The sequence below is a fragment of the Hevea brasiliensis genome, chromosome 2 (assembly GCF_030052815.1).
Source record: "Hevea brasiliensis isolate MT/VB/25A 57/8 chromosome 2, ASM3005281v1, whole genome shotgun sequence".
Lineage (NCBI taxonomy): Eukaryota > Viridiplantae > Streptophyta > Magnoliopsida > Malpighiales > Euphorbiaceae > Hevea > Hevea brasiliensis.
Window position 1 is genome coordinate 8,486,363 of NC_079494.1, and position 24,361 is coordinate 8,510,723.

The following is a 24,361-nucleotide window of genomic DNA, read 5'->3' on the forward strand; positions in this document are numbered from 1 at the left end:
GAAGGCAGAAATAAACTTGCATATAATGACTTCCATTGGATGCATGCCAATCTAGAACACCTGTTTGGCAAAACATTTGTAATGGTAGTATTCATTTCACAGTGATCCACAAGCAAAGATCAACAAGCAAGGCACAAATGAGTCATATGCACATCAAAATAGCACGCATTGCAACACATCCTTCCACTTCATTTTCTCCTTTTGAGTACAGACTTCTATTAATCATACCCGTCTACCCTACAGGACCATCTTTGCTTTCTAAATGATTTAAACACCTTACGAGATTTTGGACAGAAGACTTCTATTGAAGTTAAGAGATGTCGAAAAGTTTGGTTCCGACAGTTGTATGAACCTGTTACAACATAAATAACCTGATGACGTGTAAAATGTCAGCATTTTCATGGACCATTTGCACCTTATATGCAATCGAGGAAAAAGGGGGGCAAAGAAGGGCTTGGTCGCAAAGTTTTGTTGATCCTGCATCTAAGAGTAAGATCTTAACTAGGACACACTGGATGAAGTGCTCTTCACTGTTTGATTTGTATCTAATGGTGCTTGTGCTGTGCCTTCCCTGCAGATTTCCTTCATGTTACAAGAAAATTTGATTGTTAATCCCAACAAGCTCGGTGGATTCATTAAAACAGGATACTGTAATTTACCTTTGAAGATGTGTAGAGATTGAAGGGTTCATAATGAACCTGAATAAGTGGCTCAAAACCATAAGAGATTTCTGCAGAGGCAATGTTTGTTGCTGAAGTCAGAAAATTTGGCCGATTTGACACAGTGCACCTATTGGGAAGACTAAGAGCTGTTTGCGCTGAGTTTTCATCATTCTCAGAAAATATACCTGTTGCTGCATTCGTATTTAGCAGTCCATTTACTTCATCAAAGTTCAATCCTGTCATGGGCAGTTGCATAGGCTGTCGAACTCCTGGTAAGCACATGGGATGCAAACTCAATCCATTTCTCATTGTTAACATCTGCAAATCAATCGCAATGGCAAAAGACTTAAATACAATTCTATGATTTCCTTTACTATTTTAATTTAGGCATGGGTTGGGGATTGAGTCCTCCCAACCCAGGTGTGTGTGTGAAGAACCCAAATTATCTCGTAACTCTGAACCAGCCTCAATTAAATAAATAAAAAAGTGTTACAATTTGTCTTCGGAATCACATAGAGCTCAAACAACTAATTAAAGCTCTGCGATGGGTTTCCTACATAAATTGAGATTTTGACTAAAAGCAGTTTCATAGCTGTGGTTTCCTTGAGTTATCATTACATGTTAAGCAGCTAATTTACGGAAGAGTTGATAAAGCAGCAGACTAAAATTAATAAAGGTTATAGTTTTATATAACTAATAGGTCCCCAATTACCTATGTAGATGAAGATTACAAACCAGCCCCTGCCCGCTTAGATTTAGGGAGATGACAGGTCTGGAAGGTTATAGATTTAGGCTTACCCTTCTTCTATTTTAAAGTTTAAACTAAGTCAATCAACATACACAGTAGGCTTTCTGCTTCACAAAGAAAAGCTCAATTTTTTCTCAAATCATATATAGAAAACCCACTGAATAGAACAGAATCAATTCCACTTCTTACTCTTCAAAGCCAATCTAGAATTTATAAGAAGAACTAGATATCCAAATTATGCATGAGATATAATTATTAGGCCCAGTACACCATTACACAATCGTTGTCCTGCCAAAGTATGGGCATGCAAGGTAATCAAGAAATTCTGATCATGCATCAAGGAAATGCCATAAAGATTTCAATCAGCATTGGCTACCACAACTGTTACCATAGTACCCGAAAAAAGTCTCCAATTCTCAGAATTATGTACATTGAAATAAAAGATAAAGGCCATCAATTCTTTTGGATAACTTGATCCACAGGAGCAAAGTCACAAATGGTGCGCAGAGAATCATAAAAGACAGGAAACTGCTCTTAATTCCAGTCTCAATTACACTTTTCAAAAAGTATTGAGTGAAGGAGAGCACTGACCTGTACTTGAAGCTGAAGCTGCTTCAAGTATTCAATCGCCTCATCCAGCATTGAAGCTTTATCAGTCTATCATAAAATGATAAGAAAAAACATCTAATAACTCCTTTGAAATACAGAATTACAGACTCACAGGCTAGGAAAGTCGTTGAAGAATTACCTTATTAGAATTTGGAATAAGATTTTGCAACGCCTTCATTTTCTCATTAATCCTGCTCCTTCTCCTCTATTAACAAATTCAGCCATTTCCAATTAAACTCACGAATCAAGTTTCAATTTAAACACGCAAACACAGAAATGGAGTCTCAAAAACTAACCTTTTCAGATAAGTTATGAACCTCTGCAGCTCTGCTCCTCTTCGAGGAGCTTCTAGGCTGCACTGTTTCCGATGGCACCTCTGAAACATCTGCGCCCTTCTAAAAGGAGAAAAATAAGAAGAAACGAGCATGACCGAAATTTCAAACTATTAGTATGCGCACCATAATTGATAAGCATCACTTCTAATTGCAATTACCTCGCTATTGCAGCTTACGTCACCTATATCATTCTCCACAGAGACTCCCCTCCTCTTTGAAATGACCGAAGAGACAGCATTTTCCGCACTCTCTTTGACGAAATAATCGCCAGGATCAGAGAAATTGACGCCATCGACTCGGCAATCTTGGGAGCGGCCGAACAACAATACAGCCGGGGGTGAAGTCTCCACAGCCGCCGGCGGCGGCAGCGGGTGAGGAGGAGGAGAAGAAGAAAGAGCAAGATGCATGAATTTAGAAGAAGAAGAAGAGGAAGAATTGTGAAGGAGGTGGTGAAGGAAGGAGGAAATTTCTTCAGGCTCCGGAGCCGGAGAAGGATCAGTTCCACACAGATCGGCCATGGAGAATAAATCTGAGCAAGTAAACAGATACAGCGAAAGCAACGGTAGATTATTGTTTGCGTGTGGTTTCTGTGCAAAACCGTCACTGCTCGTACGGGTTCTCTTTTTCTGTGCTTCTTGGCTTTAGGTCTCTTGGGGAAAGGGTTTATTGGCTAATGAAGCTTTTCTTTTTTCTACAAGCGGAATGCCTGTAATCAAATTTGATTAATCTCCCGCCTTAATTAAAAGTTTTTCTTCATTTTGCTTTTACTTTAGACTCCCTATAGTTTTCATAAATGTCTTCAGAAGCCCCGTTTATTTATCTTATTCTCTATTTCTGCCGCCTTCTCCGCCCACTTATTCTTTGGCGATGACTTTATATAATTTATTTATTAATTTTAACTAAAACTTTTTATTTTTGAGTATTTTTGGCATTTGATTTGACTAAACTTTATTATTAGAATTAGTTCCAATAGCATATAGTCGATTTGGAACAGATTTAAATTTTAAAAGTAACACTCATATTAGATTTGAATTTTATATGGATACTCACTATTTAAGCCTTTTTATAAAAATAATTAATTAAATATAAAATATATATTTTTATAGTAAAATTTATAAATTTTTATATAAATATAAATTATTGATATTTTAAATAGATTATTAATTAAAATATATAAAATTCAGATATAGTGTCACTCCTAATGGTGGTCCATTCCACAGGAAATCAAGATTGTGGTGGAGACTTCCTCGTGAGGAAGCAAGATGAGTGGATTTCCCGTTATAAATTTTTTTTATTTTAACTTATCATTATATAATATAAATTTATTTAGTAAAAAATAAATTATAAATTAATAATATAAGTTTAAATATAATCTTAATAATGTACATTATTTTAAAAAAAAAATTAATATCTAATGCATTAAAAAAATTTATAATAAAAATAATAATATATTATTATTGAGATGAATTATAAAGGTTTAGGGTAGGAAGACACTCTCATTCCCGCCCGCCCAACACAATATTGAAGTAGAAAAAAATTTGATATAATTGATTATTAGATGTAGAATGATTCGAATCAAGTTTAGAAACAATTGCTATGGATAGAAAAGATATCCTCATCACATAGTCAAAGAAAGCCTATAATAGACCATTGAATATTCACAATAAGACTTATATATCACCCACTTTGCTACTCACAAGGAACTTTAATAGTAATCAATGAAATTCAAACTCAATTAAATATGAGATGTATTAGATGTTAAATCCTCGGCTATTAATTCCAAAAAGATTTAACTACTAAAATCCATCCTTTGTGGATAATTTTAACTAAAATTATAAAACAATACTAAAAACGGTTTTATTATGCATAATTTCATGTTAGTATTAAATTATTAACATAAAACATATACTAGGTTGAGGGAAAAAAAAAAAAAAAAGCAGCCTAATAGGAAGGCATTGGGGAAAAAAAATTTTGAGGGACGTGAGAGTAAAATGGAAGGAAATGGTCAAAGAGACAGACATCATCTCGGAGTCTTATGCAAGGAAAACGTCACATTAGCCTGAAAGAACAGCGCATTGGATAGCTTGTCCAACAAAAGGTGCAATTCCCGATGTCACTTCACACAATTATCATCCCCTCAACCAAACACGTTTTTACTCCATTCTCCATCTGGAAACTGCCCAAATCACCAGCAGCTGGATTCAAAATGGAACACTTGACACTCGTCAATCTTCAAAATGGAACCTTACTTGTTCTAAAACTCTAAAGAAAAAAAGGCAGTCGCCAATCCACATCCAGCCCAATCCATATAAAGCCATTCCAAATCAAACCCAACTTATTCCAATAGTTGGTCACCTTCTCTCCTCTCCCCTGGTCTAAAGCCATTTTCTCTGGGCTATTTCATAAATAGGCTGCAGTGTGAAAAATGTAAATAAGAGCAATGGTCCTCGGATATGAATTTAACCCATGGCTAAAATTCAGATAAATTATTGTTTGAACAATTATGTTTGGCTACGTTACATCAGAGCTCAAAAATAAAATAAAATAAAATAAAATGAGTAACTAGCTTGACCTGCCATTAGGCTTCCCCAAAACGTCGCAACTCCAAATTTAAAGACATTGATACCTAAATAAATAAAATAAAAACAATAAGGCAATGAATATCCAATACACAAACTAATTGTTCAAAACCAATTTCTGCACTCCCATATTCCTTAGCTGAATCATCACCATGGAATTTGTATCTTCTATTCAAAAACAAATGCCTTCCTCTGGATTAGTCATCCCATAGATTAGTCCGACTGGACATAACTTCAGAGGCGATGCAAGGCACTACTCACTAAGATAATGAATCCAATTCACTAAAATAAGCGAAAAGCGCTAACCTTCTCTTTCTTCATATTATGTGCATAATCTTAATCGCCTGATCATCAAAATAACTTTTCATGTAGCAAGCCCCGTTGTTTTACAAATGGGGCACCAATTCTTAAGCATCAGCCATTGTTTAATACAATCGGTGTGAAAATCATGCCCACAGTCCAGTGTTCCAACATCTTCTCCATTATTATATTCCTCCTGCAAGCAAGTATACAATTAAATAAGTAAATGATTAGGTACTCAAAAGGGAATTAACACATAAGATAGAATCATTACCTGACAAACGCAACAAGGTTCCGCATCCACCTCAGTCCTTACTGCAACAGAATATTTCCGCTGCTTTAGCCGGTTTAAGATAGTTTCTTCACTCAATCCAGTACTAACATTTCCAATGCGCTCTTCCAAAGCCAACAACTCCTGTAATTCCAACAACAACAGAAAGCATTGCGTTATGAGACCAATACACAACAAACAGAGAAGATTAGTTGCCCAAATACCTCCTACTTTACCTCATACGACATGTTATCAACATCAAGCCGCATATCCCTATGCCTATCATGAATATCAGCCACTCCAAAAAACACTGATTGGTCAAGAATCATGACATCCTGAAGCACAATTAGAAGCACAAGTCAAACATCAGGTATTAAGGTTCACTTATCTCCTCACAATATTAAGGTTCAATAATCATATACAACACATCAAATGTGGGAACCACAACACTCGTTTTCTTATGACGCACTAGATATAAATGGCACAGAGCAAAGGAGACATGGTTATACATGCTAACAGTGCACAATTCATGAATCAAGCATATGCATATTGCATAACCAAGGGCAATTATAAATAAACATGGTGTAGTATATTCCCAAAATTTCTTTTTTATGTTAGATTACACATTTAGCAAGTCTTTCAGTATTTTAGACAAAACTAGAATCTATTGTTAAATTACAACTGTTGCAGCCATGACCATGTAGCATGTTTAGTTATTTTACATGCAACTATGTAATGCAAAACAAATTTTGATAAAGCAGTAACTGGAACTGATTGATAATACCCATGATTTATTTTGCACCATTCACCTCTGATTAAACAAATTAAGTAAACATCATTACCATCGTAAGGTTGCAACTAAATAATTTAATAAGCCCCCTTGAATCATCCTTTTGATCTCAAAAAAAAAAAAGTGTTTTTGTTTTGCTTCTTGATTAAGTTCACCAGAAAGCAGCCACCATTAACAATAATGGACTGAGAAATGGATGACCACCCATCTCACCATTTAACATGTATCCACTTGATATGCACATAATAATTGCATAAATATATTTAGGGGGGGAAAAACTAACCTCAAATCGCAAGCTCTCACCCCTTCGCATGAGATCCAAGACATTGCGAATCTGCTACAGAAATTAAAATTAAAAAAAAAAAAAAATTGTGAGCTCCAGAAGAACGCTTGTTTGCCAAGTCTGTCAACACTGCAAACTTGGAAACTATAAGAGGCACACTACTAATTTAATAGACAGACGCACACACAGAGTCAGGAGAAAGAAAAAGGGAGGGGGCCAGGGGCGTGGGAGGCATTAAAATATGCAAAAGCTAGAATGAGATTTTACTCACAAATATGCTTGCCATTCTTATTTGTTTCTGTTCCTTAATTCCATTGGTCATCTTTCCATTATATCAGTGATTTTCTTTGACCATATAACATACAGATAATTCAACGCCATTTGATGCTCATATTAACAAATAATTGTGCTAAATAATCATACTAAACCTAATAATATGCCAATTATGAACCCATTGAATATTTTAACATGCATACAAAATTATAGTGCCAGCTAGTATAGTTGATGAAGTCTCTCAATATAGTACTAGAGACTTGAATTAAAGCTATCACTACAATTAGCTAATTTTGCACTTCAAGCAAAAATTATATATTGGGATAAATTATTGTTTTGGTAATTTGCTCAAATATAACATCCATGATTCAAAGTGAAAAATTCATAGCTCAACATTAAAGAGTTCTAGAACAGACCTCAGACACAAGAAGCCTGCTTCTTCCTTCACCGGCAGCAGCCAAAGTTCGGAAAGGATAAGGAATTCCAAGTACACCATCACCCTGTCTCTCCATCCACAATGCTGATCTTGGATATGATCGATGATGCACTGGGTTACTGACTCCAGAAGAAATCATTGCTTCTTCTGAGGAGCCAGAAGGACCAGAATGCAGCGGAGAATGTGCATTGCTCTGGCCTCCAGAATCCGCACCAGCAGAAGAAAATAGAGAACGGCGAACATATTCAGCTAATCTACGTGAATTTCTTGAAGAAGGATTTGGATGAGACACCCAACTTGGAGGTGATAAAGGATGGACACCCGAGCTTGAGCCAGACCGCGATGTAGAAGCAACATTTCCACCAGTGACACTTCTATTTGTTGGATTTCTAACCGAGGTTCTCAACTCAGTTGCAGGTACAAACATAGGATGTTCCCAAATGTTTCTCGATATGTTTCTCGAGCCGGTTTCCTCCCTATCACTCAAAGCAATAGAACTTGATGAGCTACCAGTTCTGGTGCTAGAGCTTTCATTCCACCTAAATGACTGCACATTTTGGGGCAAAGGTGGAACAGGGATAACAAAAGGCTGACTCTGAGAAGTTGCCGCTTCTACTGCTAGTGGTGATCTAAAGTCCAATGAATGATCGGTCGGAAGAAGTCTAGATGGGCGGTGGGAAGATGGTAAATTGGAGCGCCTAACTGCACTCCCTGTAGAAAATAAAGCAGGGGGAACAGATTCTTGAGTTGAAGGATTTATTCTCAATCGAAAATTTCTTTGGGAGGTTTCAGAATGTCCGGCTACTGCTGCATCAGGAATACCATCAGAAGCTAGTCCCCTCAGACCTAATCCAAGTCTGGGGTTCACCTGTTCTGATGGAGCAGATATACTCAAGCTGCTGCCTGCATCATAGTGGGTAGGAACACCAGGCCATGCACTACCCTCTGAGCAATGAAAGAAACTTGAACTTCCACTCATAGAGGACTGTCCAATATGTCCCTCGACTGCCTTTCTTTTACATGACTGACGGCGACCATCCAATGAAGAACAACCTGGTCTGCCATCACTCTCTTCCAACATGTATCCACTACTTCCAGAAGGACGCACGAATGCATCAGAATGACTAGCAGGAGGAATCCGCTGATTTTCATCTCTGCCAGACTTGTACATGTTAGAGCTTTCCATGACTTGTCCATTATCACTGCCTTGACCCACAAAACCTGCATTCAGACTGAGATTCTGAGGAATTGCATCGGAATTGGAACTCTGCCCAAATTGAGGGTTCACATTAACACTGTCCAGCGATAGAATACTGCCTGGTTCATATCGCCTTTCTTCTAACCTTCGACCAGCTCCAGCACGAGTACTTCCTGAAGATGACCATCCATGTTCTGATTTCTGGTCTTCACAACTTGCATCGTTTTGTGCACCACTTGAACTGGGTTCACCCAAACTCCATCCACCTGAATTTTGTCGTTCTTGATCAACAGAATTGACATATGCATTGTTTATGTGACTTGGCGATAGCATAAAGTCTGCTAATCGGTTTTCTGCAGGATTTTGCATGTTATTCCAGCAAATTTGCTGATCAATGATGGTATTACTTGATGTAGATCCATGGTCAAAGTCCAGTATTTCTGGCAATGAGCCAATAATACTCCTCTGCCCTTGCATTACTGCTGCTAATAATGTACCTTATGAATTATACACAGGCACCGTAGAAATTCCAATGCAAGCAGCAATACTCACTTACACCAAATCTGCACAACAAATCAAAAATTTATTGTAGAGCTCCACACGATATAATATGCATTAAAATTCACATCATAAGAGACAAATAATTATGCATAGGATTCTTAGCAAGAACAAGAAGGTGAGGACACTATAATTTATTCCTTCCCTACCCCACCCCCACCCCCAACCCACCCCAAGCGGGAATGGAACCTGCGATATACCCCAACCAAACCAAACCACATTATAAATTCTATCAGCTACTTCGGTCATTTTACATCTCCTTCCTTTGTTACCTCTTTTTAAGAAAGAAGAAAAGGTGGAAAAGGGGTGTGTTGTGCAGGTGTTCAAGATATATCAATCTGTATTTGCTTTAGTTGTGAACATAGAAAAGCTCAGTCTCATCTCAAGTACTGCATTCAACTTTGGCACCAAAGTCCATGAGGTTGCCCTAGCTATTGAAAATGGCATTCTGTAATCTCTATACGCAAAGTAGCCTATTGCTGCATCGCCATTCAGCAACATTCCCAGCAGCTATATTCAGAAACGCATACAATATGCTAACAATAATAACAAAGAAACAATCTCAAACATCAGTATTGCACAATATAAAATAACAACTGAAGACAATTAAAATAGCACAAAGCACCCAACAGGAGAGCATTACTATGCATTATAATCAAGTTTATTTAAACAATTAAAAATTGATATCCCCAACAGGAAAACACCAGCACCCCTCCCACCAAACACCATCAAAAAGAGAGAGAGAAATAGAGAGGAGACCAGGTTCAGCAGACTACAAATCCATCAGTGAACTAGGAAACACAGAGGTAAAACATGAAATTCAGATTAAGAGGTAAAATTTTTCATGTTTCCTAAAACCATAACGGGTCAAACTAGGAAAACCCATGATCGACATCTAATTCAAGATCGGCTTCGATCTTAAAAAAAAGACTTTCATAAAAAAAAAAAAAAGAAGACTTTCATAAATCAAACAGCATCTGAAACGCAAAAACTAGTATCATAGTTAAACCACAAAAAGTGTTTCTTTTTTTTTTTTTTTTGTTAAGAAAAATGTTAAAAATTGAAACAAAAACAAAATCCTCCTTTCAAAAAAATGCAAATTTTAGTTTACTTATTAAACCAAATAACCAAAGAAATTAACACAAACCTTAATAAAAACGAAAAAAAAAAGTTTTTTTTTAATTACACCGTCCATACCCCATCTTATCATCAACCGATCGGGAAAAAAAAAAATCTAAATACCTTACCTAAGAAATAAGAGCAGAAAAGCCTGATCGATCTAACAATCTGCACCCAAAGACAGGAAAAAAAATTAGAAAAAAAATTAAAAAAAAATAAATAAATTGAAGCAGAAAATCTCTAGTTTCCCAGGGATGCTATTCCATACCTCCTTCTTGAGAAAAGAAAGAGAAAAAAGAGGAGCATGAAAAGAAACGAAAACCCTAGTAGGAGAAGAATGCAAAGAAGAGGAGAGAGAGGGAGAGAGAGAACGAGAGAACGAGGCCTTGAAGGGGAAGGATATGAGATGAGGAATACAATGTAGAAGAGGAGAGAAAAAGAGAGATTAAAAGAGGACAGTAATCGTTAATTTACGAAATAACCCAAAGAGAGAGACAGAGAGAGAGAGAGAGGCGGAAGCGAGGGGGGAAAGAGAGAGCAGTTTCCAAACAAAGAATTGGTGAAAAAATTAAAAAGAAAAAATAAAAGAAGACAAAGGGAAGCAGCAACAGCATCCATCATCAACAACATACAGGGCAACAACTTAGCTAAAAAGGTGTTCCCTATTGGGCCGTTTACCAAATGCTTCTCTTAGGTCTCCGTCTCGTGCTTCTCTCTCTCTAATTACATTTACAACTTGCATTACAACACACAAATCCCTATCCCTATCCCCCTCCCCCTCTAAATTCCATTTTATCTTCCATAATGACAACAAATTAAAGAATATAATAATAGAAAAATTAAAGAGCTAAAGAAAAGACCCTTCTTCCAATGCGCGCCGTAGGCAGCCCCACCCGTTCTTTGTTCCCATCTTCTTCACGCCAAGCACCTCTTTTTTTACCCTCACATCACATGCCTCTCTCTCTCTCTCTCTCTCTCTGTATAGTATTTTGGAAGTGTGAAAGGGCAGTGTTTGGGTGAAAAAAAAAAAAAGAAATTTTATACATATTTTGCACACGTGCCACATAAATAATTACTCTGGACCCACAGTTAGATGACTTTAGATTTTCTTCTGCTCCTAAAAATCGTATTTTCTTTTGACTATCCATTAATGGTCATTCTTGGATTTTTTTTTTTTTTTTTGGTTCCTTTTTCTAGGGTTAAAAAAGGAGGAATCAGAATTTGAATTACTAAGTGAACCAAAGGAGTAGGAAATGGAAACGGTAAAAATTTATGAGGGGGCTGTCGGCATAAATTTAGGTGGAATGGAAATTTTTATGTGTTTAATTTATTAAAGAGAGGCACAGCACATACAGGTAGCTTTGCAATGACAAGGTGACATTTATTACTTAGCTTAAAAGAGGTGTGAATACAACGCAAGACGACCCAAAGTCCCTTGCAGGTATCCTAGTAGGTTCTGCCTCAACTGCCTTGTAATCTCCTTCTTCTCCTACAGTTCATATCTCCATCGTGGCGTGGGCCTCTTATTCTTATGTATTTACTTGGTCCCTATTTTGTGCCCTTTCCTTACTTTTTTTTGCTTTGCTTTACTTTAGGCCAAGAGGGTAGACTCTATCTAATCCCTCCATATGGGATGCTTATAATATAAACTTAACCCATTGAGTAATTGCACATTTCAAAGTGTTTTGAATACTAATCAAACAAGATAAGATTGATTATTCTTCCACTTAAGTGAATATTTAGAAACGACCCACGCTTTTGGCAAGGAAGAAAAATATTTGCCAACCTAACCATATGAAGAAAGCGACAGAGCCATCCCCCATTATATAAATGAAACGTCTATCATATTATGCCAATGCTGAGTTGTGTGCGGGTTCAACCACATGTTAAACTCCCACGCTTTGACACGGTCGAAATTGGAGTCTTAATTAAAATTCGCCTTGTAATTTGAGTATTGGCGCAAAGAAGATGCTTGCATTTCTGACCCAAAAAAAAACAGAAGGTGCTTGCATTAATTAGGGCAAATACAGTAGATAGGCCGAATGGGATTAAAATATAGTCCCCAAATGGAAGGCCTCATTGTTGGCTCTTACGCAATTGCTCCACGCAGCGTCTTTAATAAATCATAATAGCTTTCAAGAAAGGTGCATTTTTATGGTTCTTACTGGATCAGCAAGCACATTAAGATGAACCACTGCACCAGCTTATGACGAGGTGGAGGTTAGACCACAAATAATGGTTAACCATATGTTAAATCATCCAAAATTCCATCTAAAAACAAGAGAGGAAGGAACTGTTTTGGTAGGGGATGAGAGTTGAAGTTGATAAATAAAATGGTTGTTAAGAATTTCGGGGAAAATCAAATTGCCTTGTTGCTAACGCCACCAGCAACAATCACTCAATTTGTAGACTACCAACAGGAAAAAGGTTTACCTTTCAGAGAATAATAACTATCTCAAGCCTATATGATGAAGCTGGATCACGCCGCAGATTGCTCCCAAAGTCATTGTACAGAGAATTTAGATATATAAAGATAGCAAGCCATTATCATATAATCATCGTAATAGCTGTCCTAGAGAAAATGAAAATAATAATAACAATAATAAATAGTAGCCCAAAACAATACATGATTGATCCTCCTCATCCACCATAGGTTAGCTCAGTTTTATTTGCTTTTGCACTAATAGTTGATACTTGATAGTTGGGATTTCAAATCCTAAAAATCCCTTTCTCTTGAAAAGTTCTAAAAAAATTAAAAAAAAAAAAAATTGGAAACATGCAAACATATGAAAGGAAAAAAATTCAAAGCAATGAAATACATGGTCCATGAATAAGCATGTGGCCTTCAAATCGCAATGAATGCAATGACCAAATCACCATGTAGCTTATTGGATTTTATCAAATAATGCCAAACGCCATAAAAAGTTGGTACTTGGAGCAGGCAAATATAGTTCATCTAAAAGCAATTCATTAATAACCAGAAATTACAAGCAGCCATATTCAGAAACACACGGGGTAAATGCACTCAAACGCATGTATCATTAAAGATGGGAAATTTTGCAGTGGTACAATTACATGGGAAACAAGACACATGCACAGGTGGCCTAATCTAAAATAGGCTTCTACTCTTCTCCATCTGCAGTCCCTATGCAAATTTATTCAAGATAAAAATATCTAACCAAAAACCCATGCACCACAAACAATGAAACAACATGTGCTGATATTCCAACTTCTTTTTCTTTGCAACAAAATTGCAATCAGGAAAAAAAAGAGGACTCTGAAATAGATGTCTTCAATTCTAGACCACGAAAGAGGAGGAACATCTTAATCTCCACTTTAAGAAAAAGAGAACAAGCAAAACAGATGAACTCCCATGAAGATCTAGTCTCATGAGAAAATCATACATATAAGCAAAACAAACATAAAGTTAAATTGAGATTCTGAAACTACAGGTCAATGTACTACTATAAAATCTATAACTGAAAATAACAGAACAAAGTAACTGACTTAGGTTCAAGGATTTACCATCATCACATTTGGCATTATAAGCAATTCTACAAGACTGCAATGATCAAGCAAGTGAACATTATAAACAAAATTGCAAAAGCTCATTTAGCATGCACACTCGGTGACATTGTTATCCAGGTCTTGCTATGAGGAAGCTCAGAAGATTACATGTCAAGCTAAACAGTGATAGGCTTTCTAAGCTAATTGAAATTGCCAGAAAGGCGAGGAGGAACAAAGTCCCATCCATTACATCATAAAGATAAATCTACCCTGCAACTTGAGAAACTGAAAATAGGTGAGACAGAGAACAAGGGGCCTTGTTAAAGAAAGGAACTTGAGAAACAAGGGAAAAGTACAGTTTTTCCACATATAAAAAGACATGAAACACTCCATCATCAATGGTATCACTACAAAAGAGAGTTGATAAAGTCAGGAGAAGCAGCAATTCTCAGAGATATTTCTTTTTTTTTCTTTTTTACTTGGATTTACCATCATCTGACACATCAATCTTGTTCAGATTCCACTGGAGGAAAAATGCCTGTTGACGGGGACAAAAGAAATATACACATCAAATTAAAACATATATTGCTGATCATCTCATAAACACAGTGAAAAGTAGAAATTACAATAAAGATTTATCATTATTTACCTCGACAAATGAAGCAAGTTGCTATGATATCTCCCTGAACATCATAACTAACAGTATGAGTTCATCATTTAAATTTTGAACGCTCCACAAAACATTAATATCTTCCATTTCTTTACTTAATGTTTTATATAAGATTTCTCATAACATAAACCTCTTCTTTCAACTGAATTCTAAACCCTTCTATTTTTCAGCTGCGCATTTGAATGCCTTCTATGTCTTGTAAACTCCTTCTAGCTGGGATTTAAACTCCTATAACTTCTAATTCCATGAATCAATAACTTTGAGCGATAACCTAACCCATTAGGTTAATATCCACATGTCTTTCAAAAACGATCCTTTAAACATTGTTGGATGATCAATCCACTAGATCATGCAGCTCTATGAAATCTCCCTTTAGAATGGATACTAAGTGTTGATCAGTTTCAGCATCTACAAATATGTCACCACCAGAAAGTCCAGGCGTACTAACCTGCATGCCAGGTATCACACAAAGAAGCATCAGTTATTAGAAAGAGGGAAAAGACAAAGATTTATAATGAAAGAGTAAATTACAATAACACAATGGAAAAAACAGTAAAGTTAGGTCTACGTTAAGAGATCAAAAGAAATATGGAGAAAAAGGAGGTGTTTTACAGTTGCAACATATGCACCAGGAAAAGATAAGGATTGTGACAAAACTGATCATTTCTTGCAAGATCAGAGCTCATAAAACTTACACCAGTGCAATTAATACAATGTAAGTACACCATCTAATAAAAATAAACAATCTAAAATTAGTGTCTCTAAGTATGTGTTCTCCATAATTGTATACGTGACACATGCAGGACATGAACAAAGAACATTTTGTTATTAGCAAGAAATGTATTGGTTTAACATAAAATAGGCTGTAATTGCCATTATTGGCACCAAATGCAATATGTGAAACACAGAAATGGTTAACATAGTATAGGATGAGTGACAGAAGAGAATTTTGAAGCATCTTACTGGCTTATTAGATTCAACATTGGATTGGCTGGCTGAAGGAAACTGAAAACTGCCATCAGAAATAGGTGTAGTAGTGACTTGATCACCCAACTCAGTACTTAGTCTCATAGCATATCTTGACAAATCATTCTTCCTATCAACAGTACTGCTCTGATGCACTTTAGCTTCAACTATGTCAGGTGTAAGAAATCCATCATGTTGAATCCCAACATGACGTACAGCAGAAACACTTTCTTCAGCACAGGAACTTAACATATTCTCTGAAATGCTATTTCCACCACGAGACTTGAAAAATACTCGGCAAAGGACATAAGAAGCCTACAATATATATATATATATATATATATATATATATATATATATATATAAGAAAGTGAGGTTTCACAACAGAAACACAAAGCAAGTAAATCAAATCAACCATTCCGACTAGCGCTGTGCACAATTCTTGAGGGAATCAAAATGGACCGAAGAACTGTACCGAACCGATAAGAACCGTATCGAACCAAATTTATTTTGATACTTTGTTTTGGTTCTAGTTTTTCACTAAGAACAGAACCGGAACCGTACCGTACTGGAACCGTACCGAGAACCGAATTTATACATATGTTTTTTTATATTTTTTTAGATGTTTTATATACTTTCAATATATATATATGTATTAATTCTTAATTAGATTTATACCTTATAGTTAAATATTATATGATTAATAAATAATTAAAATGTATATTATATGATATACTTATACTATTATATTATATAATATATTTAACCTAAATTATATGTACACTTTATAGTTAAATATTATATAATTTAGGTATAGCTAAATTATATATTATATGATATATTATGTATTAATAATCAAATTTAAAATTTAAATGCTAATTCAAGAATGACTTTTTAAAGAAATGATTATATAAAATTGTTTTAAGAACCGAGAACCGAACCGGAACAGTACCGAACTGAACCGAAATAGAACCGTACCGAACCGGAATCGAAATAATGAAGAACCGAACCGAAACTGTACCGAAATTCTAGTTCAGTTCTGGTTCCTAGCCAAATCCCGAACTGAACCGAAACCGAACAGCTCTAATTCCCATCATACCTAAACTTTTTGAAACCCTATCTAAACAGAAGCAACTTCATAAGAATAAAGATAATAATAAAACTGTTTGAAAAAAGACATGATAGTTCATTAAATATACAATCGGACATCTTTGATTAGAATTTAAAACAAAAAAAGAAATAATAATTAGATGGTTGGGTATATGGCACTTCACTTCAACATGTCGGGGTGTGTACGTGTCAATCAAGGTAACCCTAGCAACACACATTTATATAATTATGTCAAGGCTTATAAGGTCCTCGTATTTTGTTTGGTAAGTTATGTTAATTAAAACTAGGAGTTTGGACGGTAGGAAGCCAAATGTGGAAACAAAAAATTGTGAAATAGAACCTGTCAATGTATTGCAGAATTAACCAAAAGAAAACAAAATTGCAAGCAAGAGTCCTAAACCAATATACTATTCCATGTTAACACCATCCATACCAAACCAATTACACATGTCTAAATGAACCTGGGCTATTGGGGAGTACAGCTGTAAATGAGCCAAGCTACTCATAAGCTATTCGAGTCTCAGCTTAATAAAATCTCAATTCAATATAGTTCGTTTTATAAACGAACCAAGCTTGAGCTCACTAGTATTCGGCTCGTTAAAGCACACAAGCCGGGCCGGCTCATTTGCAAGCACACGAGCTGACTCGTGAACAGGCTCGTTAAACAAGCTTATGAGATAGCTCTTAAATAGACTCATGAGTGAGCTTGTTAAATAGGCTTATGAGCTTGCTCGTTTACAAGTTCATTTATACTAATTATTGTATTTTCTAATATTGTAAATACAATAATTTCATAAAATAATATATTAAAAAATATTTTTTGATATTATTATATAATTAAGTTATCTAAAATATAGTTATTTACAATTTAAATTTAATTTTATGTGAAAATTAAGTTATATTTTTTATGTGAGAAATAAAGTTAAAATGCTCGGTGATAATTTTTTTTCTTTTTTCAATATATATTTAGATTATATTATAAGAATATATTATTATTATTATTATTATTATTATTATTATTATTATTATTATTATTATTATTATATGAATAAAAATATTTAACCATAAAGTAACACATGACCAGTGGCGGATCTAAGAAAAAATTTTTTCCGGTGTCAATATATAAGCAACTTATATAATATATTTGGTGCACTAAAAAATAATACACTTACTACCCATATAAAAGCAATTGAGTTTTAAATTTAGGAAGAAAAGATCCTTATCTTGTGAGTACAGTCAATTAATTGCCTATTAATAAAAATACATTGAGGGTTCAATGCTTAAATTAATCAGGAGTCAATTTACCCCTCTTTTTTCATAGTGAATCCGCCACTGCACATGACATATATTTATGTTCAATGTTTATTAATTGATTATAGTATAACATATAACTAAAAGGGGTTAAGTCATTTATTATAAATAGTAAACTAATAATTATATATAAACAAATATATGAACTTATATATTAGGTATAAAAATGATTAGATAATTAAATTAGATTTTACATAAAAATTAAGTATAGTCATTTTTTCTATATTAAATTACTAAATAATTCAAAACTAGGTAGCTTTTAAAGTAATGAGATTTGAACATTAAATCTTTAAAACACACACACACACAGTCTCTCTAAACTTTGAACCTTTAAAAGATTTAAAGTTTAAGTTTAACACTAATATATTTAAAAATTACTATCACGCATTCTCTCTCTTTCTAGACCTTGAATATTTAAAAGGTTAATGTTTGAATAGACCACTACTCTTTCTCTCTCTCTCTCTCTCTCTCTCTCTCTCTCTCTCTCTCATTTAAGGTTGATGTTTGAATTATATAATATAAGGAGATAAATATAGACTATAAGGTGTTAAATATTAAAAGTGTACATTGATTATAAGATGTTAAACACAGAATATAAGTTGTTAAATTGTACGAGGTGTTAAGTATGTTTAGACTATAAAGTGTTAAATGTTAACAGTATTTTTTAAAAATTAAACATGTAATACATCCATATATATACTTATGTTGTATTATGTTTGTATCTATGTATTAAAATAATGAAATTACATTTTTCTAAAAAAACTCATAAAATGACTCTGAAAAGGAAAAATTATAAAGCAACATAAAATTAGATAAAGAGCACTTTTACCACCAAACAAAAAAATTTTAATTCATTATTTTTGAAATATAATTTGTAGTCAAATTTAAACTTTAAAAATTCATAAATATTATAACAAACATGATAAAATTTTAATTATATATTATAATATATTATTATGCCTTTATTATATTGTAAGTTATTTAGATAAAATTTTATTTTATATTATAAAACAATAATAGACTACAAAAGAAAAAAACCAAATGTTAGGGGAGGTGGCTTCACTATAAAAGGGAAGCCACCCACTGCAGAGCATTTAAAAAGGCTTGGCAAAGCACTGTTGTGGAACCCAGAAGAGCCCACTAGTTATATATTTTCTTATGTTTATACTATTAAATTTAATTTAATTTATATTTTAATTTAAATTAAATTTTAAATTATATATTAATTTAAATTATATTATAATTTAATATAATAATATTAACGAGCTCGAACTCAGTTAGTTTATAATATAGATGAGCTGAGCTACACATCAAGCCCAAGCTTGTTCATTATAATATAGACAAGCCAAACAAAAGCTTGGCTCGTTTATAATATAAACAAGCTTTAGACGAGCCAAGCTCAAATTGAGCTCAAGCTTATCATATTCAAAACGACCTGAGCTCAAGTTATAATATTAAAATTTGAATTGAGTACAAGCCAAGCTCAAGCCTAAAAAAAAAAAATATAACTAGCTAAGGCTCAGATCGTTTACAAATCCTAGTGGAGAACATCTAATAAGGGTAATTTACTAAAAACTGTAAAGCATAAACTACACTTTAAAGTTAATGAAGCCTTGTAACAGAAAAGGAAACTATAATGCATAGCAATTTCAAAAGTATAGGATCAAAGCATGAGAAATAAAATAAGATCACTTTTGCAATAAAAATACCAACATTTCAAGCATAAAGCAAACAACTAAACAAAAACCAGATAATTTGTATTCTTCTCCTAATCACCGAGTACTCTATCCATAATGCATAAAAATTTCTGGCACAAAATTCAGACTCCTATTATCAGAAAAAACCACAAAACCCTTTCAGAAATGAACAAACAAAAATAGTTATAAAAATTTCTCCAATTCACGGCCATGCTAATAAAACACTAAAATCGCACAAGTCAAAAACTTCTGATAGAAATAGCATACACCCATCAGTCAATAAATATAGAATTATAATGAAATTCAAAAGCAGAACAAGAACAACATCAAAATACCTTCACATGATCATTTAGGGAATATTCATACAAGACCCAATCAGTCCTGGTTGCATTTTTCACCGAATTCTCCAAATAAAAAACGAACCTAGTCCTCGTCCCCACCACAACCTTCCCACCGGGCTCTACGACATTCCTAACCCTACCGCTCCTCCTCCAATACCCTCCCTTCGCCCTCCTGCTCCTCCCTCCTCTGCCTTCGCTCAAAAACCTAACATTCGTATAACAATACCAATGCCTTTTCCTACCCCCGCATCCGTATGCATAGCACGCATTTTCCGGTAAATCAAACGGCTCGTGGCTGTACAAGTCAAGCTCCTTTATCAAATCGTAGCCGCTCACGTTCCGATTGCCATCGTCAGCGTCTATATTCGTGTGGTTCTTGCTGGTGAGGTAGTAGCAGAGAAGATGCTGGTCGGAAGGGTAAAATCGACAACCAGGCGGAAGAGAAGACGACATCTTTTGAGGGTTTAGCGATCTCCCACACCACTAAACAGAGCAGCAAGAAGAAAAATGAATCGGGGTTTAGGGGGTTTGCATATAGGCGAAAGATGCGTGCCCCTGAAGTTTCAAGCGACTGCATGTCACTAGAGAGTACGTTTTCCTTATCTTGTGAAGCGCGCAAAAACCGTTGATGGTCCATGAAAATTTTATGGAAGTCAAAATACAGAGCTGGCGACTTGTGATTGGCTCTGACGATAGATTGAAAACTCATTTTCACCCCCAATTAAAATTTAAACTCTTTACTCCAGCCCAATTTCTGCTCACATGGTAATTAAGGATTTTACCACCTTTTTTTTACTTAAACAAATAAATCTAACTGTTTACATATTTTCAATTTAACGTTTTTAGTTTTAATAATTTTTATATAATTATTTTGTCAATTTTAATATAATTGCAATCATGTATAATAATTTCAGCCAATCTAAAAAAATGTATTGTGTTTAAAAATAAAAAAAATATATAATAACTCAATTGAATTAATATTATTTAATCAATTCTTATGTCTAAAAAATTTTAAAATATTAATCAATTAGAAATTAACTTTTAACTATAATAATATATTAAAAAAATGCACTTTTATTATTCTTAAGAATAATAAAGCACTACTTTACTCAACCCAATATGGTCAAAATTAGAAAATTAAATTTATTGGGTAAAAAAAAATTATTTTGCTCAATTCAAAGAAAAATAAAAATATTTTATATAATAATAAATTATCTATTAAAAATAATATTACATGTAAATTTTAATATATAATAACAATTAAGTAGAAAAAAAATAATTTTATAAAATAATAAATTCTTAATAATTTAACTTTATAATTAAGAGTTTTCATTTTCTTCAAATATTACTTGATTACTTTATTATTAGAGTTATCAAAAATATCTTTCAATAAATGTGATCAAAGAAACATTAAATAATTAATTTTCCATTTGATTTTGTAGAAAATATATTTTTAATATTTATAGTTGTAATAGGTAATATCAATATTAATTTCACAAAAAAACAAACTAATGAATATACTAAAATTTTTATATATCACATGTGAATTGTCAAAATAATAAGTATAATAAGTACAAAAATCATTAATCTAAATTCCAATTATTATACAATAAATGCAATAGTTATTAAATAAGTTTAAATTTATTAAATATATTAATATTTTAAAAATCTATTTTATTTACTTAAATCTATTTTATTCATCTCATTAGTTTTTTTTTTTCATCAAAATTAAATGTATATATTAAATAATTTAATATTTCTAAGTAAAATTATTTTACTCATTTTCATGCATGGGCTAAATATAAAATAGCTGTCAAATGAATCTGCATGCAATTTTAAAAATTTTATATATTTTTTTTTATCGATTTTAATATAATTATAATATAAATAACAATTTCAGTTAATCTGAAAAGATATACTGTGCATAAAAACCTAAAAATGAAATAATTCAAATAAATTGAATATTACTTGATAATTCTCATATTTAAAAAATCTTAAAATATTATTTAATTAAAAATTAACTCTTAATTATACAAATATCTTAAAAGATGATTCACTTTTACCATTCATAAGAATAGTAAAAGTAGCACTTTGTCACTTCCACCTTCTTTTATTTTGTTCCTTATACCTTTTTTATTGAAAAAACAGCATTCCAATTTTTTTTTTATGCAATTTTTTTTATAGAGTATGTATTTTTTATCCTACATCTCCTGTGCACACATCTTTAGACTTTTTCTTCAGAATTAGATGGGTATACTGAATAATCACGTTCTATTTAGAGTTTGGAAAAGCACTACCTTTGGGATAGACAAAGCTCTCCCATGAGAAATTTTGTAACTTTCATTCTAGGAGCTCAGTTCCCTCTCGTTTACTATCAATTTCATTGGCTACCCTACCCCTTCTGAGCAGTGGAGCTCCTCCCTGCTCGGAATTTTTGGGTTTCACCCTTCTTTCTTGGGGAGCGATATATAAATAGTGCTTTTATTCTTTGGGTTTTTGGTTCACAGATCTGGTCTTTCAAAGAAAAGGTGCATGCATGGAGGATCTACGGTATTTTTTTTGTTTTCTTCAACTTAGGCTTGTTCAATGATGGATTTGAGTTTCATCTTGGTGCTATATGTTCTTTGATGTTGCTGAGCTGCTTGGGTTTGACAAGAGGACAGGTTCTAGGTTTTAGTGGTGTGGTACCCCTTAAGGATGGTACCAATGCTATTCTTATGGCATCCATTCCCTCAACCTAAAAAGGCTCAGCTTCACCGCTCATTTCGCCCTTGTTCGATCCCAGTTTATGTTTCTTGCAGATGGTTTGGGAAAGATGGTGATGGGTTGAAGTCATGTGCTGCTTTGGTTCTAAGTGTATGTTACTTCTTTGTGCAAATGTTGAGACTTGCCTCCCTTGTGCTTCAAAGGTGGTTTGCTTCCCTAACTACGGTTGGCGTATGGTTTTTGCTGGTGCGGTGTTGGTTCCATTTGTTTTCTTTGGGTTGACCCTGTGAGTTTGGAGCCTCCTAGTTTACCTAGGGTTTTTGTTTACAGGCTTAGACCTTTTCTTTAGTGACCTAGGTGGCTTTTTAATATATGCTTATCTTGTTTCTAGGCCCTCTGAACTATTTATCTTATTTCTAGCCTATTTGTAATTTTTAAGCACTTAATGAAATTCTACTATCTTTCGAGAAAAAAAAAATAAAATTATTTTACTCCTTTCTATATGTGGATGATATTTACCAATTAGTTATTAAATGAATCTACTGGTAAGTATATTAATTTTTATATAATTTTTATCAATTTTAATATAATTGTTACATATATATATATATATTTGGAAAAAAATGAACTTTGTTAATTACATAAGCACAAGAGCAACAATAATAAAAGGAGGGGGAACAAACTTCCACTTTAAAGGATCTGGTGTAGAACAAGTTGCACCAATAAGAAAATTGGCAACTACATTTGTTGATCTTCTGACAAAATGAAAAGAGATACTAGTAATCTCAGCTGATAGAAGTTTACAATCTTGAACAATAAAACCAAAAGAAAGGACTAGAATCAACAATAACAGAAATAACCATTAAGGCATCAGATTCCACAACCAAATGAGACCAATTACATTGTTTAATCCAATTGAGGGCCTCCCTAATACCCAAAGCCTCAATAGCCTTTGCATGAAACTACCTAACATCTAGAATGATTGAGCCCCTAAGAAAACTCTAGTAGCAACTCATGCAACCATATCAATACCAGTCCAAGAGCTCCCAACTTTAGTAGTAGCATCAATATTGACTTTAATGTAACCCACATCAGGTTTAACCCAAGACACATCCATTAATGGAGAAGCAGAAAGGGATGAGCAACTTAAACCTTGAGCATTATGCCAATCTTCAAAGAATTCAATAGCAAAAAAAAAAAAACTCGATCACTATACCGACGAGTAGACTTCTACACCACTTGATTTTTATTCTACCAAAGAGATCAAAAAATGGTAGCTAACAAGCCTCCATTCTCCATAATGCATATTGAAAACATAAAACTCAGCCAATCATAAAAAAAAAAATAGCTAGCCCAAGTAAAAAACCAAACTTTGAATGAGACTAGCATTACCCTCGCTAATGGACAGGTAACCAAAACATGAAATATAGATTCATCTACACCGTGGCAAACAAGACAAACAGAAACACATTAACATGTTTCAATTTAAGCATATCAGCAATAGGAAGAACACCATTAAGGCACACCAAACATAATTATGAACTTTGGGAGGCATCTTCAATTTCCAAAATTTCTTCCACATGTCCTCCACAAAACTATGAGTTTGAGAATTCACTGATAATAACCTGTATGCACTTTTAACTGAATATAATCGTCAATCATCCTGTGACCAAATAAACTCATCCTCCATATGACGAGCACTAAGAGGAATAGCATAAATGAGCTGACGATCCCTTTCATTAAATAGAGCATTAATTAAATCACAATTCCACTGAGGATGGATTCCATGTATAAGATGAGTTACAATGGAAATATCTAATTAATTAGCAGGACGACAACTCACAAATAGACTAGCTAGATCATCCAACCAAGGATCATCCCATATAGAAATA

The 24,361-nt window shown here is 33.8% G+C and overlaps 3 protein-coding genes across 13 annotated transcripts; all 3 read right to left on the bottom strand.

Annotated features, from left to right (window-relative positions):
- On the bottom strand, positions 1-3,821 carry LOC110669942 (transcription factor SPATULA). 8 transcript variants are annotated; one of them, XM_021831805.2, is made up of 7 exons: positions 2,513-3,821; positions 2,316-2,414; positions 2,159-2,224; positions 2,002-2,067; positions 848-980; positions 660-730; positions 1-571 (listed from the first exon to the last, which is right to left on the bottom strand). In XM_021831805.2, exons 1-7 carry the CDS (start codon positions 2,870-2,872, stop codon positions 356-358), a joined length of 1,011 nt encoding a protein of 336 aa, XP_021687497.2. In that variant the 5' UTR covers positions 2,873-3,821; the 3' UTR covers positions 1-355. The 8 variants fall into 8 exon arrangements, with proteins under 8 accessions (XP_021687497.2, XP_021687500.2, XP_057989633.1 ...); XM_021831808.2 differs by having other exon boundaries at positions 1-582; positions 2,513-3,773; XM_058133650.1 differs by having other exon boundaries at positions 1-582; positions 2,316-2,411; positions 2,513-3,769.
- A 132-nt stretch (positions 3,822-3,953) lies between these two features.
- On the bottom strand, positions 3,954-10,915 carry LOC110669929 (probable E3 ubiquitin-protein ligase RHG1A). 4 transcript variants are annotated; one of them, XR_009143080.1, is made up of 8 exons: positions 10,430-10,915; positions 10,290-10,329; positions 7,267-9,047; positions 6,578-6,631; positions 5,741-5,839; positions 5,508-5,648; positions 5,240-5,429; positions 3,954-4,765 (listed from the first exon to the last, which is right to left on the bottom strand). XR_009143080.1 is itself a non-coding variant. In XM_021831786.2 (7 exons), exons 3-7 carry the CDS (start codon positions 8,959-8,961, stop codon positions 5,298-5,300), a joined length of 2,118 nt encoding a protein of 705 aa, XP_021687478.2. In that variant the 5' UTR covers positions 8,962-9,047; positions 10,290-10,329; positions 10,430-10,915; the 3' UTR covers positions 4,809-5,297. The 4 variants fall into 4 exon arrangements, 2 of the variants coding, with proteins under 2 accessions (XP_021687478.2, XP_021687476.2); XR_002497793.2 differs by lacking the exon at positions 3,954-4,765 and adding an exon at positions 4,809-4,980; XM_021831786.2 differs by lacking the exon at positions 3,954-4,765 and having other exon boundaries at positions 4,809-5,429; positions 6,578-6,628.
- A 2,832-nt stretch (positions 10,916-13,747) lies between these two features.
- On the bottom strand, positions 13,748-20,330 carry LOC110669938 (NAC domain-containing protein JA2L). The gene is made up of 4 exons (XM_021831795.2): positions 19,758-20,330; positions 15,302-15,619; positions 14,318-14,786; positions 13,748-14,206 (listed from the first exon to the last, which is right to left on the bottom strand). The coding sequence occupies exons 1-3, from the start codon at positions 20,214-20,216 to the stop codon at positions 14,673-14,675; spliced, it is 891 nt and encodes a 296-aa protein (XP_021687487.1). The 5' UTR covers positions 20,217-20,330; the 3' UTR covers positions 13,748-14,206; positions 14,318-14,672.
- Between the last annotated feature and the right edge of the window lie 4,031 nt (positions 20,331-24,361).